We start from the raw sequence: 18,219 nt of genomic DNA, 5'->3' as shown, positions 1-18,219 counted from the left end.
TACTTTTTAGTGACTTTTAAGAAACCTGTTGGTGTGCTGTTGCTATATTTTGTTGGCCAATCAAGCAGATTGCAAATCACATAAAAGAGATTAATCGCCTGAAATTATGAGAGCTCAATTGCTTACAATGAATAATAAGATACAATGTCAATCAGGTTACAACTCTTCTGGCAAGAGGTACTATTATTTTCTCTAGCTACATATTGCCACGTCCTCTGTTTATGGATAGACAAACCCAGCATATAAGCACACACACACCACCACCACCACCATGATGCACGGTTTTAGACTCATGAACAGGCAGACACCAACACAACCACCACCATACACGGTTTTAGACTCAGGAACAGGCAGACACCAACGAAGGTTAGCCAGAGAGCAAAAGTAAACCAGCAAAATGTACAGATAAGACCAGCCATATGACAGCCCTGGTTATCGAAGTAATTAAATTATCATACCACGGACAACAAGCAATAACCCATGCTCTGTCCGGCTGGCCGTGTATCAAGTGTTGTACACTTGTACTGTGTTATAATTGCTTTCCCGTTATTTTTCTCACTTGAACTCAACAATTGGAAAGAGAAGCACTGTCCACATAATTATAGAGGCCACAAGAGTATGGCTGCCCAAGCAAGCTTCATACAAGATCAACGTGTAAGTGATTGAATAATGAATACGATACCAGATCATGATCGATTGTTCTTTATGGTAGTCCCTGATGATCCATCAATAGCAATATTTCCCACTCTTACCTCCATTGCCTCCCTCTCATCCTTGTCCCTCTTCTTATCGGAACTACCATTTTCTAGTTCCTTGAGTTGAGAGGTCGAAGGGGCTAATTGACGAGGGCCACCACTTATCCATGGATGATTAAGACATTGGGCGGCTGTCAGCCTTTTCTCAGGCACAAAATCTAGTATCTGGATAAGGAAATCAGCCATCTCACTAGCATCTTGTTCACGGAACTCATATTTCTCCGAAAGCACCTTCACGAGAGGCCAAACTCTCAATCTTCTAATATGTCTTAAATCTCCAAATCTATTAAAAAAGTCTCGAGAGTAACGTCCGCCCAAAGCAACCTATTGTTTAGGTCATGTAGAAAACATGAATTTGGAGTAAATACACGGCCAAGATTAAAAATTGACTGAACATATAGATTTAACAGTTTTTAGTTTCAGGTCAGTAGCCGGTGGGATAAGCAACTCAACAGCCAGAATTCTCCTCACCTTGCGTGGCATCATTCCAAGAAGTTCCATCATCAGGGCCAAATGATCCTACAAAAAAGGGAACAACATATAATCAATTAGCATCACCAATAACAACACATGTAGATTAAGATTATGAAAGTCAATGGTCATGAAATGATTTCAGAGATTTGGAGCATCAACAAAAGACAAAGATCATGAGAAAAAGAAGAAAAGTAAGCACCATCTTATCACAGCAGGAGATATTCATTAAGGCACCAATTTACATATACACAGAAGCTACATTCCTGCAACTTCACGAATAGTATACTTTCATAATTCATAGGATACGACTCTAACAAAACTAGTTCAGAAAGCAACGAGTCTCGTAAAAAAATATAACCTGTAAAATAAGCAACTTAATGGACCTACACCAGTCATACTCAAATCGAGAACAACCATATAGAAACCAAGGAGTTGAAAGCAACTTTACATTAGAGTTTGTCCAATTGAGAGCAAAACCAACAAACCATGCTAACTGGTAATGAACAAATGAAATAGTTATCACAAATCAATCTGAACCAATGCAGACAGTTTCAGAGAAGTTAACCCATAAGTAATCATGGTATGAAACATAATAGGATCAAGGAGACACCAGTCAGAAACCTACAAGCAACGGGACATGCTATTGCTGGAAAAAGGGAAATAAAAATAATATGAAAGCATACCTCATCACGATCAAAGTTTTCACCACTATGTGGGTCAAAAAGGACATCACCGGTGGCCAGCTCAAAGCAAATGCAAGCAAATGACCACATATCAGCTGATGTTGAGTACTTAGATCCCAAAATAACCTCCGGGCATCTGTACTGCCTTGTCTGAATATCACTGGTGAATTGTTTGTGTATCCAACATGCACTTCCAAAATCAACCAATTTGCACTTTAGATCAACCTCAGCCAAGAGCTTCTGCCTTGTAGACCGGCTACCCCTCTTGTTATCCTTAGTCCCAATATACCCATCACTACTTTCATCATTGTTTGCTGCTCCAAGAATTGAAGCATCACATTTTCCCTCTCCATTGGATTTGTCAGCTTCATGAGAATCTTCAGGCCCACTTGCCTCATTATCTAGCTCAGCTTCCTCAGAAGCTTCATTCCCAGCACATCTACTCACTGCTGGATTAGCCTTTCTCCTGATTTGCGTTTTCTGGTTTTTAGGTAGGTCACTGCATGACCCTTTAACATCTTTTGAAGTCTGAGATTCAAATGCAATCTTTCCCTTACTGGTAGGGAGGATGAGAGGTGCCTCTGATTTAGTAGGATCTTTAGATGGATCGATCCTGGACAGAAGCAATATGTTCTCTGGTTTCAGATCTGTGTGTATGATTGATAATTTACGATGCAGATAATCCAGTCCCACTAAAATGTGGAAACAAACTTCTTTAACCTTGTGAAGGGGAAGCCCTCGGTAAGCTGAATACTTAATTAAGGTTAGAAGATTGTCTCCCAAGTATTCAAAGACCATACACACATGCTGACCATTTGGCCCTGAATGCTTAAAGTGATCCAAAAGTTTCACAACACATTTTTTATCCTCTGGATCTCCCTCAGCAATCTCTTTTAAAATAGTGATCTCATCCATTGCTGCTTCAGTGTAGTGTTGTGCGCTCTTTTGAACCTTCAGAGCTACATATATCTATCACCAGATTCATGAGTAAAAAATTATAAACTTGCAAGTTACGAACGCTAAAAATATAATAGAGGTATGAGCTTTTGGTAAGGTAGAATTTTTTCAAAATTGGATTTGCATTCTTCATATCTTAAGCAAATAACTTTTCCTATAATGTCACTGAATTAAAGCAGTGATACCAATCGAATCAAAATATAATCAAACATCCACCTAACTCATCCTCTAACACATCAAAATGCTTGCTTTTTTAAAAATTAAAAATTGTTCAAAAGAAAGATCGGGTGAATGAAACAATAAATTACACCTTCAATAACAGAATGACAAAAGGCATATGGCAAACAATCATGAGAATTCATGTGCCGTAGCCGAAATTTTTTCCGTTTATTTTCTGGAATGAAACCAAAATAAAAGAATAATTAACTCAAGACAAAAAAGTTATTTCCGCATTAGATAGCTGATAGCATAATAATTGATTAAACATCATCACCAAATTTACAACAAAACTTATTTATAGAACAAAAAAATAAGAAATCAAATTAGCATATCGCAGACTTAAATTAAAGTTCAAAATCGGAGTTATAAGTGAAAATTGAATGGAGAAAATTACAGATTTCTGAATGTCCCAAGCTAGCCAGACGGTGGAGAAATGGCCCCAGCCAAGCTTGCTCTGAACGACATATCTTCCATGCTTAAATGTGTCACCGATCCGCACGGCGTGATATCCGCCGCGCCTGTAGTCCTCCGTTCCCTCATCCTCCGACGTGTAGTCGCTCGTCTCGCTCCGATCACCGCCGTTCCTCTCGCGCGCCGCCTCTTCCGCCATCCGCGAATCAAAAGCAATAGAAAGCTGCAGATTTCAATGCGATTAACCAGAAATGGCAGCTCTGACTTATGTCTGAGAGCGAGGTACAGAGAGAGAAACGCTTCTGATTAGGGTTTATATTGGAGTGAGGAAGACGGATAGAATCGTTCGTGTTTATTTTTTCTTTTACGCAATTCAATGTGTATTTCTCTCTTTCGCTCTGTTTAGTTTATAATTTCTTTATCATGTTCCAACTTCCAACTATATAATTATCTTCAATCATATTAATAGGAGTAGTAATTTTCACAAAACAGTCATTAATAATTTGTACTTTCCTTCTGCCCAAAGTCATGTAATTGTGATCATTTTTTGGAATGTTAATCTGATCAACTCTTTTGTGTTCACATCTTGACCATCAAATTATTAATGTTGATCTTTTTATTAAAAAATTTCGACCATAACTTAAACTTTCAGATTTTTGGTTAACCTATCGAATCAATGCGATATATAGTTCACGTAAAAATTATTTTATAATGTATTTTCTTAGTTATTGTATTATTGTATAATTGAATCAATCACATGACATGGAATTATATATTTAGCATATTTTTTTTATATAGAATTTTGATTTGTCAAGCTAGCTTATAGGAGTATAACTTATCGATCCATTCGGTAGTTTTCTGATTTATTTCAATCTAATCAGTAAGTTTAAGATTAAATTGACTTTTCATATCATGTGTTAATCTATGACTTTAGACTTTAGAGCATAGCAATTTATTTCGACTTATGAGTTTGATATCTACTTAAAGAATGTAAAACGAATGTTCATTCTCCAAAACAAGATTGAATCAAAGTAAAAATAAACCATATGATATCACAAACTCCTATTTTTGTCAATTTAGCCCATGATCCCACCTACCAAAATTTATACATTTTTGTTCTTGTAGTTAATTTCACCGTATTACACTATTAATAATATAGGTCAGTACTATTTACAAACAATAATTTAACTATATTACATCAAGTATTGAAAATCGTACTTATCATTTAAAGAGAGTATTTTTTTTCTGTAATTGCTATTCACCAAATGATTATTTCGTAAATTTCCTTTGCTAATCTGTACACATCTCAATGAAAGGACTGTTTCACAAATTTAAGTTTGCTCCCTAACCAAAAGTGAGAGGGAGTATTTTTGAGAAGTAAATAAGTAGTGGGTGGGTGGTCGCATGAGTAGTAGGCCCTACCTTATGGGTTGGGTTAAATACAAAAAAATGATATGCTTAGCCTTAACAAATCGATTAAGCTGTGGACCGAGTTCAATTATTCTGTTGCGCATGCGACTTTAGGAATATTAAATATTTTGAGTTATTCAACTTTTCTTTAAATGCACCTATTTTCATTTTCAGGGACTTCGACAGTATCATAATCATATATCCTTTCATAAGGTTAATAATTGCCCACAATTTTATACCCGATATTTCGATTATCGCATTAATGTCCCCATATTTCAATTCAATTTGTTAGTATAAATTATAATTTCTAATATTTTCAGGTGTTAATTTGGTGACAAAATGAAAAGGTTGTGAGATTATTATAAATTTTCAAAAGTATGTTAGTGCATCAAATTAGTTAGCCCTTTTGGTTTATTTATGCATAACGGGCCTAATGGTTTGCTATGTATTATAGGAGCGCAGCCCAATAGGCCTTCAACCGTACTCCCCATGTTCTCAACGCATTTTTTTTTATTGTTTCTGCATTTAAAGTATACGATCGTAAATATCACACTGATTATTTTATTTTCCTATGTGGTTAATGATAATAAATATGCATTAATGAAAGAAATGAAGGAAAAATCCATAAACAAAGGCCGACAGGCAGCAGAGTTAGCATACCATAATAATTACTATAAGTGATTCTAGAACAAATAAATTTAAGAAGCCATTAGAGAACGAGAACAGATTAATTTATACTCTCTCCGTCCCGCTTTAAGAGTCCCGGTTGAGTCGGACACATATTTTAAGAAAAAAGTGTTTGAGTGTGTAATATATAAATATTGTAGTAAATGTTGGGATACACTTTTAATTGAATGACCAATAAATAAATGTTGTAGTGGATATTGAGACCAACTTTTAACATTTTTTATTAGTTGTAGTGGATGTTGGGACCCACTTTTAACACTTTGTATGCATTTTTTTTTAATTTATCTCAACCGGAACTCCTAAAGCGTGACGCCCAAAATTGTTCAACCGGGACTCCTAAAGCGGGACGGAGGGAGTAGTATTTCATTTCCCTTTCTTTACAAATATTATGTTTGAACGGTAACGTTTTATTTGTTTATGTACACCAACTATTATCTTTTTCACAAAAGCCAATACATTTGTTAAAAGTTGAAAATATAATTATACCTAAAATAAACATACATTAAATTCTCCATTTTTGCACACCATTGTTCATCTTGTATCCACGAATTAATATGCAATGAGTTATTGTTAGAAATTTTCAACAATTTTTTTCTTAAAGAAGAGTTTTGCAGCGATAGCTATTGATTAACATATTAGAGTTTAAGTGGTGTTTTCCTAGTATTCATTATTTGAAATTGTATTCATATATCTAACTCGTTAATTTTGGGTCATTAAAAATAATTGGTGAAATTCATTATTTAAAACAATCTCAATGGATAGAAGTAAGACTTTTAATAGAAATTATTATTTTTGATACAGGTAAAAAAAGTTAAAATAAAACTTAGATTATTATTAAAATTACTGATAAATTAAATTTTAATTTCTAAAGTTGACCACATTCAGTAATTATTTTGTCTCATGTTTCTGTCCCAAAGTATCTGGTTTTGATATTTGTAGTATGGTTTGATATCAACCATTGGTTGACTATATCAACTACTTATTCACTAGATATTCAATATCATATTGATAACAAATCTCCCAAAATCATACTATAAGGATTAATATAGTGTCACTCATTATAAAAAAGAGAATCATATTGACAAGCATTATTATAATTTCAATATGGTCGAGGGTAAAAAAGGATTTAGAAGATTTGATGATTTGACTCAACTAAAAACAATTCACTTTTCAATTCCTGAACTTGTGCAAAATGATGTCACAGCCATATATATATACATAGGCACTCTTCTTATATATTACTCCTAATTACAGAGAATTCTCTTACATAACATTTCCATTACTATATAATATCTAGTTATTTCTATAACAAAATCAAGTTTATTTTCTTTTATTTCAGCATATTTCTGACCAGCAATTCAAAACCATACCAAACATAATTTGCTCAAATAGTCAAATGCATGTCACGATATCAATGCAAAGTCCAAATCGATCTCTACCACGTTCAAATAAACTAGATATTATAAGTTTGCCGAATTGCCAATCAATTTAATTTGGTATGTAAATAATGTAATGATGGAAAACAAGAAGTAAGTGTGATTTATAACTTAATTAATTTGTAATTTTGTTCAAAAGATGTAAGACGTAGAAATTCATGCAAAATAATCGTGAGATACCATAAATTAATCATCTACATTAAATCAATTAGTAGCTTACAACAAACACTAATGTAAGATATAATAACTCAGAGATTGGTCAATTTGCTGTATTTATTTTTTATTATTTTCAAGTGAGTGGAAAGATATTGCAAATCATATTTAAATTTAATAACTATATATATTATTAAAAGATTCATGAGATGTATCAAACCTGTAGAGAAACAATATATATTGAGTGAACTAAAAAAAATGTATATGATAATGTTATTTACCTATTTTGCAGTATCTCGTGAAAATTAATAACACCAGAGAATTATGGTGAAAGAGTTTATTATATTTTAAGTACTATTTTTGTATAGGTTTCAGACTATTTTTCTTTTTGCCCTTTTATATTTACTTCTTTTTGGTTAACAAAAATTTCAGACTGCGTTTGACATTCGTACAATTTTAATGAGCTATAATAACGGTAAAGTACAATACAAAATATGATACTCTCTCGGATATTTTAGTGTAATTGGATTAACTTGATTGATCGGTTATTGTTATAATGATACATCATTTAAGTATGGAGGTGCGGAGTGCACACTTATTTGAATTCATTATGATGTTAGGGGCGAAGCCCCTAAACAGATGAACGGGGGTCCGGGGGCAGCGCCCCCGGGTAGCGGGGTCCAAGGGTCGGAGTGCACACTTATTTGAATTCATTATGATGTTAGGCGAAGCCCCTAAACAGATGAATGGGGGTCCGGGGGCAGCGCCCCCGGATAGCGGGGTCCAACGAAGTTGCTGTATTAGAAATTCATCCGAAAATATAATTTCTGAAAGTCAAAGGACTAATTTGCAATTTCGAAAACCTTTTGAAAATCAGTTATTTTCGGTTAATATTCCCAACGGATGCACTGTTTCGTCAACAGCTGCACCGGTTCGTCTTCTTCAAAATCTGATCAATTCTTCTGGTTCAGATCTCTCGAATACACATATGAATTTTCTGATTTCTCTGAATTTTATCTGATCAAATAAGTTTAGTAGAACCACCAAAATTGATTTGATCTGAAAGTGATTATCACGACTTTCAGATATCCGTTTTTCTGTTCTATATATTGAATCTCCCTAACATACTCCAGCAAAGAATCTTACCAAATATACTTATTTAAATAAGTAGTGGTAGGTAACACTAATTAGTTAGCCAAATAACTTGAGAGCATGTTCGAGTATATTCTTCTATCTTCTTATTCTTTATTTGAAAGTTGAAACTGTTTTCAACTTTGCATGCACCAGATCTTACTTCCCTACGTGGAGGACACAACCTTCTAATAGTAGCTAGAAAATAGCCTTTTTTTCTAAAATCACAAAGTATTTTTCATAACATAATGAAATTGTTGCAATTCCTAACACAAAGTTACAAGTAGAGGGTATCAAGCTATACCTTACAAGTGGTATACATTATCCAAGATATAAAACCCATTATGAATGTGCAATATTAAATCTATTCTAAGGTATAACAAATTTCTTTGAAAATCTTGTAATTTTCTTGAAATAGAGGAACGAAAACGTCGATACTTCCATCGCCGGCGAAGGAGGGGAGAAGGAATATGATCCCCTCTATGGGCGAGAAGGAGGGCAAGAAAATGTATGGCGTTCCACTTCCCAAATCAAGATCATAAAATGGGAACCTTAACCAACTATTGACTTCCAAATTAGGCCACAATATCATTTCTTCGATGTCTGCATTCGGAACAAGATCTTCCGCCTTCACCTCGTGATTGGAAAAGTCGATGAACGATTTGAAGTAGTCGTCGTTCACATTCGTGACCGCCTCGTGCAAAATCTTGGCCGCGTAGGGGAGAGGCGCGTCTAAGAGGTCGTCTACTTTGGCCTTTGCAAATGCCCACAACACCAAATTCCCAAAATATTCATTTGGAACCCTAGGGTTTAGTCGCGACCGGCCGTCCACTGAGATCCTCAGTTGGGTGGTCTCGGATCCATTCAAGCCGCGCGCCTTTGTAACAACTCTCCATAGATGAGCCAAGAGGCTCTCGAAAGTGCTAAAAGGCTTCTTCGATCCATTCATCGAAGAAGCCCTAGCTTTGACCTTGGAGAGAAATTCCGAGGTGAAATGAACTTTGTGTGCCACAATGTCCTCCACATTATGATCTATCAAAGGGTACACTTTCTTGAAGTTTTTAGATAAGTATTCCACCCCTCTATGTTGAAAGTCAACTTTGGGGGGACTTCGAGGGGAGAATATTGTACGATCATTAAATGGCAATGGTGTAATTTCAAGTCCCTTCGAAGCTAACCCCCATGCTACCAAAAAGTTGCTTGTGGCATGACCATCCGCCACGAGATGGTGGGCGGTGAAGCCCACCACCATCGAGCCACACGAGAATCTCGTGAGCTGAACTTGAACGAGCTCTACCACGCCCTCCAAACTAGGGTGCATGCTTAGCAGAGACGCGGAAGGGCAAAAAGTGACGGATTGATCTAGATCGCGATCAACCGATGCCTCCACAAACCTAACACCCTCGTCATTCAAAAGAATGATGGGATCGCCATTGCTATCTTTGCTTAGCCTCCCGGCCCACCCACGATACGCGCCCAACGCCTTCCTTAGGCCTTGCTCGATGGTTGCATTGGGCGGGGTTGGAGGGCGATATGCGTAAACGACAGCTACATGTTGATCGTAGGTCACCTTATCGAAAACGGATAAAGGGATATAGTCTGTCGTTGGAGGAGGGTTGCCTACATACAAAGGCTTAATAAGCTTTGAACTTCCTATTTTGATTTTCATGGTTGCCTTGGGAATTTATTATTAGGCAATGATGTTGTAATTTGGTTTGAGCTTTATGGATGATGTATTAGGGGGTTTATATACTAGAGATATATGCACTTTGCATTCTTTAATCATGAAACTCTATGTTGTAACTAAAATACCAATAATCAATTATATTAATTTGTTATGATTTTAGGCATGGAAGATTGAAGGTCTGACCCTCTTGAAAATTATCCTAATTTAGACAGCCAACGTTTTGCAAAAGTCATCCCATGTCTTGTTCTTTGTGTGCATCTGTTTCAATTAGTTTGGTAGAAACTTAGGGATTTTTATATTATTAATGTTTTGACCTATGAGCAAATAATGGAAATATTTTATTACGTGAATGAAGGCCAGAATTGAGGTCTACTGGAATGAGATCATTAGATAAGGTGGAAGAAGATGGTAAGTGATTAAATATAGTGTAGGAATCTTGATATGAATGATGAATTAGTCTTTTTTATTATTATTACACTAGTTTATTGACTACTCTGTAATAATTCGCATATACGGATCAACAAAATTTGAATTATAGTGTCAAATATAAATAATAAAAAAGATTAAGAAAAAAAACTCACCATTCAAGTAATATCATCAAATCCGGCAAATAATAAGCTAGAGAATGCAACTAAGACTACTCCCACTGTATTAATCATAATTATTTTAATATAACAATAATAATATGTAGATGACCAACTTATCTTTTTGTAGATGAGTCACTTAATAAAACGAAATAGAAGAAAATGAGTTGTTATCACATACTATTAAAATTATGTTGCTTCACTGTGAAATTAAATTTTCAACATTAAAATGTACGCATGCCATAACCATATATTAAATAGACCACTAGAAAATCGACATTTGCTCTTGTAATATACTAGTATAACAGAATATAGAACTTGAAGTTAGATTGATTTAGGTATTGGAAGTGTATGAGGCGTCTTTATTTGATAAAGATATATGGATATATAGTAGAGTTTGTGTTAAAATGACAATAAAATGATACTGTGACACCACTTATACAGCAATATTATAAACGTTACACAACAATATTAAAAACACTACAAAGCAATCTATAGATTGTTGTATAGTGTATCGGATATTGCTGGACAATAAATATTGTTGTATAAAGACCAGCAAATTGCTGACCGTCTTTTTCAGTTTTTTTTTTTTTGCCACGTGACAGCTTATTATTCGTCCACGTATACAAATGATTGGCTAAGAATGATGGTATGGTGTTATTTTAAGGGGTGGTGGCACCCTAACATGCCCCTACACAGTAGTATATGATTGTTACTACATATTTTAATTAGTAGTTCGAACAACTATCCAATTGGGAAAACTAGCAATATTTCAGAGCGTATTAGGTAGTACTATATATTAGTATTACATTTCAAACAACATTCCCAATCAAAGAGGTTACTTTACTAATTAAAATAGCAACATTGTTACAATTGGAAAGTTTCTATATTATCCTTCCTCTTTGACCAGTTACCTCACTAGTAAAAGTTAAGTAAATGTATATATATAGTCAATAGATTCAACTCTTTTTGACAAAGAGGGTGAACCCACATTTAGTCAGACATTTAAATTCTTAGTGCTCTTCATAATATTCACAATAAGAATTTAAGTAGTCAAATTATTCCTTGAGTTACTTTATTTTGATGAGTAATACTCCATATAGTATACTCTCTTTTAGGAAACAGTCCTTTAAATGAAGGATTAATAATATATGCTTAGACAAAATATCAAGGCTACATATATATAAAAATTGGGTGGAAATAAGAAACTAAAATAACATGGAAATGTTCGATGAATATGTTGCAAAGTACCGACACATAATTTATAAACAAACATATAAACACCGACGACTTTCAGTGAAGAGAGTATTGTGTATCCTACAAAATTAAAATAATATTTGACTTCATATGGGTGAGTTAATGGGATGCCATGAATGGACAATTCAGATAATTGGACCTTAAATTATGAATGGAAGCTGGGTTTAATTACATGCTATTATCTAGGAAATAATTAACACAATATGGATTATTATATTCAATTTTCAAATTATATATGTAGAGCAGGCAGTGTTATGTAGGGGTTGGTCGGTACGATATACCGTACCGATAACGCCATACCGCATACCTTACCGAAAACTACGGTATGACAAAATATCATACCAATACCATACCGAAGTTTCGGTATACTGCATTGTCGGTATCGTTAATTTTTTATATTGTTACCTTACCGTTATTGCGGTATACCGAAGTACGGTACGGTAATACCATAGTACCGTTATGCAAAAAAAAATCACTTTTATATACAAATATTTAACGTAGGATTTTTGGAGATTTTTTCTTTTTAGTTCAATTTTATATTATATAAATATATTAAATATAATGTAATATATATAATATTTCAACATGTACCAATTTTTCGGTATGCACCGCGGTATACCGATTCTACGTTATATACCAAATATTTGATATATCACGGTATACCGCGTTATAGGAAAATTGATACCGTTACTGTACCGAATTCGGTACAGTATCATACCATACCGAAAATTATAGTATATCAAAAAACTGGTATTTTTGATATTTTTTCGGTACGATAACTGTGGTATTTCGATATTTTTGTCCAGCCCTAGTCGTGTTCCCTTTCCTCTGGTTGTATATAATGTTCACCTTCTATTTTGATTCTTTTATTCACTTTATTGAAAAGAGTTTTTAAAAAAAATTCTCAAAAGTAATTGCACTAAATTAATTTATTGTAATTTTTCCTGAATCTTATGCATTCTATTGTTCCCTTATATTTATTGCATATGTGGTCGAGTGGTATGAGACTCGTCCATCCTTAATCAAATGGTCAAGGGATCGATCACTGTCTTTGGGTATGGAGCTGTCTTAAATCCTTGGACCAGCTGTCCCATCGATCAAGGTGCCTACAAATGAGTGTAGGGAATAGTCCCTTGATAATTACCAAACAAAAATAAAAGAGAATGAAAAACACCATAAGCATTAGATTAGGCTATTAGCCAATAAACTGATTGATTAGTGAAGCATCAAAATTATACATTACAGAAATAACAAATGCACCTGTATAAAAGAGATGTATTCATGAATGGATTTTGTTCTGTACAACAATGTTAAGAGTATTTTCTGTACTAATGAAGTAAGAAACTGAAACAGTGCACGAAAATTGCCAAGTAGTATAACCTAGCTTCTACCAATGCCTATAATATAGTAATCTGATATGACATAAGAAATATGTATTCAAAAATATGTATTGATACATCATAAAAATGATGGCAACAGAACACCAATGAATATACTGTGCAATAAGAATCCTATAGCCATGCTTAACAACAGACTGCAAGGCTTGTAATGTGGTGAGCTATTGTTGTCAAATTGTCCGGCATTGACAAACTCGGTCGGGCCCGTGTTGCTTGTGGAGACGTTCACAGACGACGAGCCTACACACATGGATTCGTATGAGATGAAGGAGAGCGAGAGGAAGAATCATAGGGTAGATTTGCGAAATTATCCCTTATGTTAACTCCCCAAAGTTGAGGTAGCAAGGATATTAAGATATCGAGTTAATACAGGATTGGGTAGAAATCAGGTAAACGAGAGCATGATGAACAAAAGGCAGAATGCAGAATTATAGTGTTATATATGAGGGTGGTAACCAAACTTACAGTCATAGTTTGCCCATCCGATTCGTTGGCCAGCCAAATCGTACACAACGATTTTATCTTTCAAGACAAGGTCTGCACAAGTGATCGAATTTTTTTTTAAGTTTTAAGAGTCTACATATTTGAACAGTCTTGACAACATTAGAAATGGAAAAAGGGGATAAAGCTTTGCAATTGAAGTATGGCCATTTTATTGGACTTCATTACCTAGACCTTTTTTTTGACGCTATAGTTTTCTAACTGAACTTATTTGTACTTGAAACCTGAACTTCTGATTTTGTCCAAAATTTGCATCCATCTTGAACAATGAGGTTATTTTCATTTGGTTCCTAACTGATGTACTCTTTGTGTGATACATGACAAAAATGTTATAAAGGGAAATGATAGATAATTTAAAAGGGTTAGTCTAGAGGCCACCTATCACATTAAGTTGGCTAATTACATGCACTTTATTTTATGTGAGAAAGCAATTGACCATCAGACTAAGGGGCTATTATCAGAAAACAGCAGTTCCCCTCAAGTCGTATAACATCAAAAAGGTTAGTAATTTATTTTCATAGAGTTGTGAGAACAATGAGCTTAATGTTGAAAGCAGTAAAGCTATGCTTCATACCTCCTAGAATTGTTATTCCTTTACTCTGAATTTTCTGGAAGCCAATGCACCATACAGCAGCACCGCCCTACATTAGAATTTCAAAAATTATCGATAATAAGCAAAACCATGTCGTTTAACAGCATGCTCATTTCTTTACATACTGATGCATCAAGTATTAACTGAGCTAGTTGATTCTAGAAGTTTACTTAGCTTAGACTTACAATTGAGTTTTGCTGCAGAAGGTAATCCTCAGGCCTCAGAATCATTGAAGCACCATTAGCAAAGTTTAAACTAACTTGAGGGAAAACTTCAGAGACACTGGAGAGAAATAATTGGGAAAAATGAGATGTGTTATGATGAAATATATTGGAACATACTATAAAAAGAGTGCACTGGAGGATAAATACCTGGAGGTGGCTAGATAGCACTGGTTCCCCTTGGAAGAAACAGGGCGTACATTTGATGAAACAGTTTGCATAATCTGCAGGCGAGTTTTGGGCTCTGAGTTGCAAATTTGAATAACAATAGTAGACTAAATGATGGATACCCGCTGAGCATTTATTGAAAGAAAGTGATATATTATCTCCAGGTACTTACGGCACTGACAAAAGGATCATAAGCCTCTTCTGCAAGGTATGCCAATGTTGTTCCTGAATCAATAATTGTTCCTCCATTGTTTGATGTTGAAAATACTGATGCATCAATGGCTAGTGTCTGTCCATTCACAGAGATGCTTTGTAGATTTACGTTGTAATGTGGCCTGAAAAATTGGAAGCAGAAAGAATCTATCAAACCAGTATGAGGTCATCGAGAAAGCACAACTCAGTGGTTGGATTATCTAGTACACATGAAACCAAACAGTAGCACGTATATGCATGCCGACTGATGAAACACCCTTAATATGTCCTTATGAAAATATAAATACATTGGACTATCATCATAATCCATCTATAGCACTTCAAAGCACAAGAGAAGACCTACAACAAAACAACTGAAAGCACAAACTTCAATCGTTTACACCATAATGTCATAATAATGGCAAGTGTAATTCCACACATGAGAGGAACTTCCCCGGTAAGTTAATAAGAACCGACCTGCACACTATATTGGCTTCCTTCATAGAACTTCAATATGTAATGATAATTTTCCTGCAAATAGTTAAATAGATGAAACTAGCGACATCCTAACTCAGTTCACCCCAATTATGCCTAATTGACAGATTTAAGGAATAAGCTTGGTTAAGGTGGAAGTTCATCTGCATGTTAGAGTGATATACTTTAACCCTCCTGCTAATCAAAAATGGTTACAGAAACAACTATAAAGTACAAATAAAGGCTATTTTACAGGCAGTCTCTCTTTAGAGCTCTTACCTTGCAGTCTGGCAACATATATGGGTTTAGGAAAAAGCATAAAGAGATACCAGAAAACTTGAAACAGAACATATCAGTTTCAAACACATCATGACAGAGTTACCACTAGACCACATTTAACAGATAAAACAAGTACTCTCGTATAAACATATCTCATTTTTTCTCTTTGCCAATTTTGGCTTGCATCACGGAACCTTGACAAACTCTTACCAATAAAATTTAGCTAATATTTTCTATCGAAAGACAACATGGTTACAATTTTGAGATGTTGAATATAAAACTAGAGTGTGATGATTCCAAAACAGAAAAAACACTGTTCATTTTAAACTTGGTTAGACAATGAGATGCAATTCTTGAGTATGATGTCCATTCATACTAAGGTGGCACATTAATCTGCAATGCATAATTTACAAAGCTCAGTGTTTGGATGACGTAGTGAGAGAAAGCCTACTTGAATGCCTGTAACTGAAGCTCAACAATCTAACTATATTCATAGCGGAAATTGAACAGTTTAGAAAAGATATATTGAAATGTCTGGGTTGTCTTTTCCATACCCAACAGGATGAGAAAGAGCATACTAGCTTGAAAATTGTTGAGAAGAAGGGATACATACTGTGATGGTACGAGCGGCGTGTAAACTAAATTTGGCTCCACAATCTGGCCAAGCACCAAAATACCACCTCCACCGTTTCCTCCATTCAGGCAGTGAGAAAACGCATTGGGTGTAATACCTTGTGAAGAAAGTTGTGAAATCACAGACAAACCCTGCTGTCCAAAACCAAATATACCATCAACTGCTCTATCTGGCTTGGTAAGATCTCCCGTCTGTGATGTGCTACAGCTGTGACATAAACAGACAAAGCACGCCTCCACGTCAATCAAACAAGAAAACAACAAAAGTCCATGTTTAGAGAACATTAATCAGAACTCACCCAAAAACAACAGATGCTGAAGTGTTAGTAGTCACTGAGTTCCCAACTACAGTATCGAGATATATGTAGTCTGATAGATAATATCCCGAGGTCCCACTACCATCACCATATTGGAAGGTGTATCCACATTGACTCTTACTTGAACAAAGTGAGTCACCGGACTGCTCCCCTACTGCACACCTTCGGTCTGAGCACGAAATGAGACTTGCAGTCGATGAGCTCGATGGATCGAAAAACTCGAGCTGTATCTGTTAAAAGTCAAAAGAATTTGATCACACTCACATCCTCAGGACTATCTAATCTCAAGACAACGCAAATAAGAATCTAAACACACACACAACCCTACCTGGAGTCCACTGGAAGTAGGGCAACCGTTGCAGGGAGTGCAACCGACCCAGAGCACATCACTTCCTGTATCTATCTGTACATAAAATTCTTTCGGAGGATTTCCCAATTTAACTCTTGTAAAATACAGCCTACAAAACAAGATTCAACACCAAAATCAAACATCGAGAAGGAACTACAAAATCAAAAAATCCTTGAATCTGTCGCATTCAATAACTTCGTCTGACTTTAATTACATTTACCAACAAATCAAGCCGCCTAGAAATCAAAGATTAAACAGGTCACACCAATCAATTTAGTAACACATCAAGCTTCCAAAACATCACAATTGCAACCCAAATCAGCCATCTCCGACGACGGAATTGCTCAAAAAACCAATCTTCAACTTCGCTCAAATTGAAAAACAGATATATGTGCACATGAAATCAGCAATCCAGAGAATATAAATATATACCCTACAAGATACGGATCATAGGTGCCTTCAACTGGAAAATCAACGACGCCGGCGGCGGCGGGGCGTTGCTGCAGGATTCTGCCGTGCCTGGCGCGGTCGATTTGTCTGAGTCGACTCAGCTCGACCCCGTCGTGATTCGCCCTCTCTAGAGTCAACGTCACGCCAGCAGCCACTGCAAGCGACACCGCGAGGAACGCCGCCACCGCGAGTGGAAAATTCATGGGTAAAGTAAAAGGGTTTGTGAAGTGCTACTCGGCTTCACTTCCAATCTACACGGCTGTTGTATGTTGGAAGATTGGTTTCACTCACGACATTTATCCGCATGTGTATATCACGATATTTATGTGAGAGAGGGAGATTGCGCGAGAGACAACAGCCGATAACTGAAATTTGATTTTGAAATTTTGGATTACGTTGGTTGGGATTTAAACGTCGGCAAGCCGGTTGCAGCACACTCAAAAATGAAAAATATGACTTTGTGAATGCTTTTACATAAATGTTATTTATAATTTAATATTACCGTATTTTTTTTTAAATATTCAACTCTTTGAAATTCTTTCCCGCAAAGACTATTTACATTTGTAGTAGTAGCATTTTTTTTATTGATGCCATTATTTGACGCCAAAAGGAAAGTGGATCAGTTTCTTAAAAATATAAATTAGTACTGAATCGGATTAAATAAAAAATTTGAGAAAAAGAAAAGATGATTGAATCACATCAATGCAACTTCGGTCATACAAACAACTTGGGTCTAATTGTTTCGATCCAATTTCCAAATGAATAAGTTAGCTCTTTTTAAAATAAATTGAAAAGGTGTCCT

At 35.4% G+C, this 18,219-nt stretch overlaps 3 protein-coding genes across 4 annotated transcripts; all 3 read right to left on the bottom strand.

Moving 5' to 3' along the window:
• Positions 1 to 90: 90 nt before the first annotated feature.
• LOC125211528 (uncharacterized) lies at positions 91 to 3,907 on the bottom strand. 2 transcript variants are annotated; one of them, XM_048111362.2, is made up of 4 exons: positions 3,483 to 3,907; positions 1,913 to 2,881; positions 1,227 to 1,274; positions 91 to 1,079 (listed from the first exon to the last, which is right to left on the bottom strand). In XM_048111362.2, exons 1-4 carry the CDS (start codon positions 3,696 to 3,698, stop codon positions 687 to 689), a joined length of 1,626 nt encoding a protein of 541 aa, XP_047967319.1. In that variant the 5' UTR covers positions 3,699 to 3,907; the 3' UTR covers positions 91 to 686. The 2 variants fall into 2 exon arrangements, with proteins under 2 accessions (XP_047967319.1, XP_047967321.1); XM_048111364.2 differs by having other exon boundaries at positions 1,913 to 2,871; positions 3,483 to 3,618.
• Positions 3,908 to 8,609: 4,702 nt separating this feature from the next.
• LOC125216230 (agmatine coumaroyltransferase-2-like) lies at positions 8,610 to 9,985 on the bottom strand. The gene has a single exon (XM_048117888.2). The coding sequence runs from the start codon at positions 9,983 to 9,985 to the stop codon at positions 8,681 to 8,683; it is 1,305 nt and encodes a 434-aa protein (XP_047973845.1). The 3' UTR covers positions 8,610 to 8,680.
• A 3,120-nt stretch (positions 9,986 to 13,105) lies between these two features.
• On the bottom strand, positions 13,106 to 17,862 carry LOC125216229 (aspartic proteinase 36-like). Its single transcript, XM_048117887.2, has 10 exons — positions 17,400 to 17,862; positions 16,947 to 17,076; positions 16,601 to 16,848; positions 16,282 to 16,509; positions 14,896 to 15,058; positions 14,706 to 14,779; positions 14,520 to 14,616; positions 14,317 to 14,383; positions 13,707 to 13,778; positions 13,106 to 13,481 (listed from the first exon to the last, which is right to left on the bottom strand). The coding sequence occupies exons 1-10, from the start codon at positions 17,618 to 17,620 to the stop codon at positions 13,303 to 13,305; spliced, it is 1,479 nt and encodes a 492-aa protein (XP_047973844.1). The 5' UTR covers positions 17,621 to 17,862; the 3' UTR covers positions 13,106 to 13,302.
• Between the last annotated feature and the right edge of the window lie 357 nt (positions 17,863 to 18,219).

This window comes from Salvia hispanica, chromosome 3 (assembly GCF_029641045.1).
Source record: "Salvia hispanica isolate PSC_SH4W2 chromosome 3, Shi_PSC_v1, whole genome shotgun sequence".
Classification (NCBI taxonomy): Eukaryota; Viridiplantae; Streptophyta; class Magnoliopsida; order Lamiales; family Lamiaceae; genus Salvia; species Salvia hispanica.
The sequence above is the reverse complement of the archived record's forward strand: the minus strand, read 5'-3'. Positions and strand labels throughout refer to the sequence as shown.

What these genes read in the sequence shown, in the direction of transcription:
- LOC125216230 (XM_048117888.2), bottom strand. Translation starts at nt 9,985, where the DNA reads ATGAAAATCAAAATAGGAAGTTCAAAGCTTATTAAGCCTTTGTATGTA.
- LOC125216229 (XM_048117887.2), bottom strand. Translation starts at nt 17,620, where the DNA reads ATGAATTTTCCACTCGCGGTGGCGGCGTTCCTCGCGGTGTCGCTTGCA. An exon ending in TATGATCCGTATCTTGTAGG is followed by an intron (nt 17,077 to 17,399) that starts GTATATATTTAT and finishes CTTGTTTTGTAG; the next exon opens with GCTGTATTTTACAAGAGTTA. An exon ending in CTACTTCCAGTGGACTCCAG is followed by an intron (nt 16,849 to 16,946) that starts GTAGGGTTGTGT and finishes GACTTTTAACAG; the next exon opens with ATACAGCTCGAGTTTTTCGA.
- LOC125211528 (XM_048111362.2), bottom strand. Translation starts at nt 3,698, where the DNA reads ATGGCGGAAGAGGCGGCGCGCGAGAGGAACGGCGGTGATCGGAGCGAG. An exon ending in CTTGGGACATTCAGAAATCT is followed by an intron (nt 2,882 to 3,482) that starts GTAATTTTCTCC and finishes ATCTGGTGATAG; the next exon opens with ATATATGTAGCTCTGAAGGT. An exon ending in TTGGAATGATGCCACGCAAG is followed by an intron (nt 1,080 to 1,226) that starts GTGAGGAGAATT and finishes CCTAAACAATAG; the next exon opens with GTTGCTTTGGGCGGACGTTA.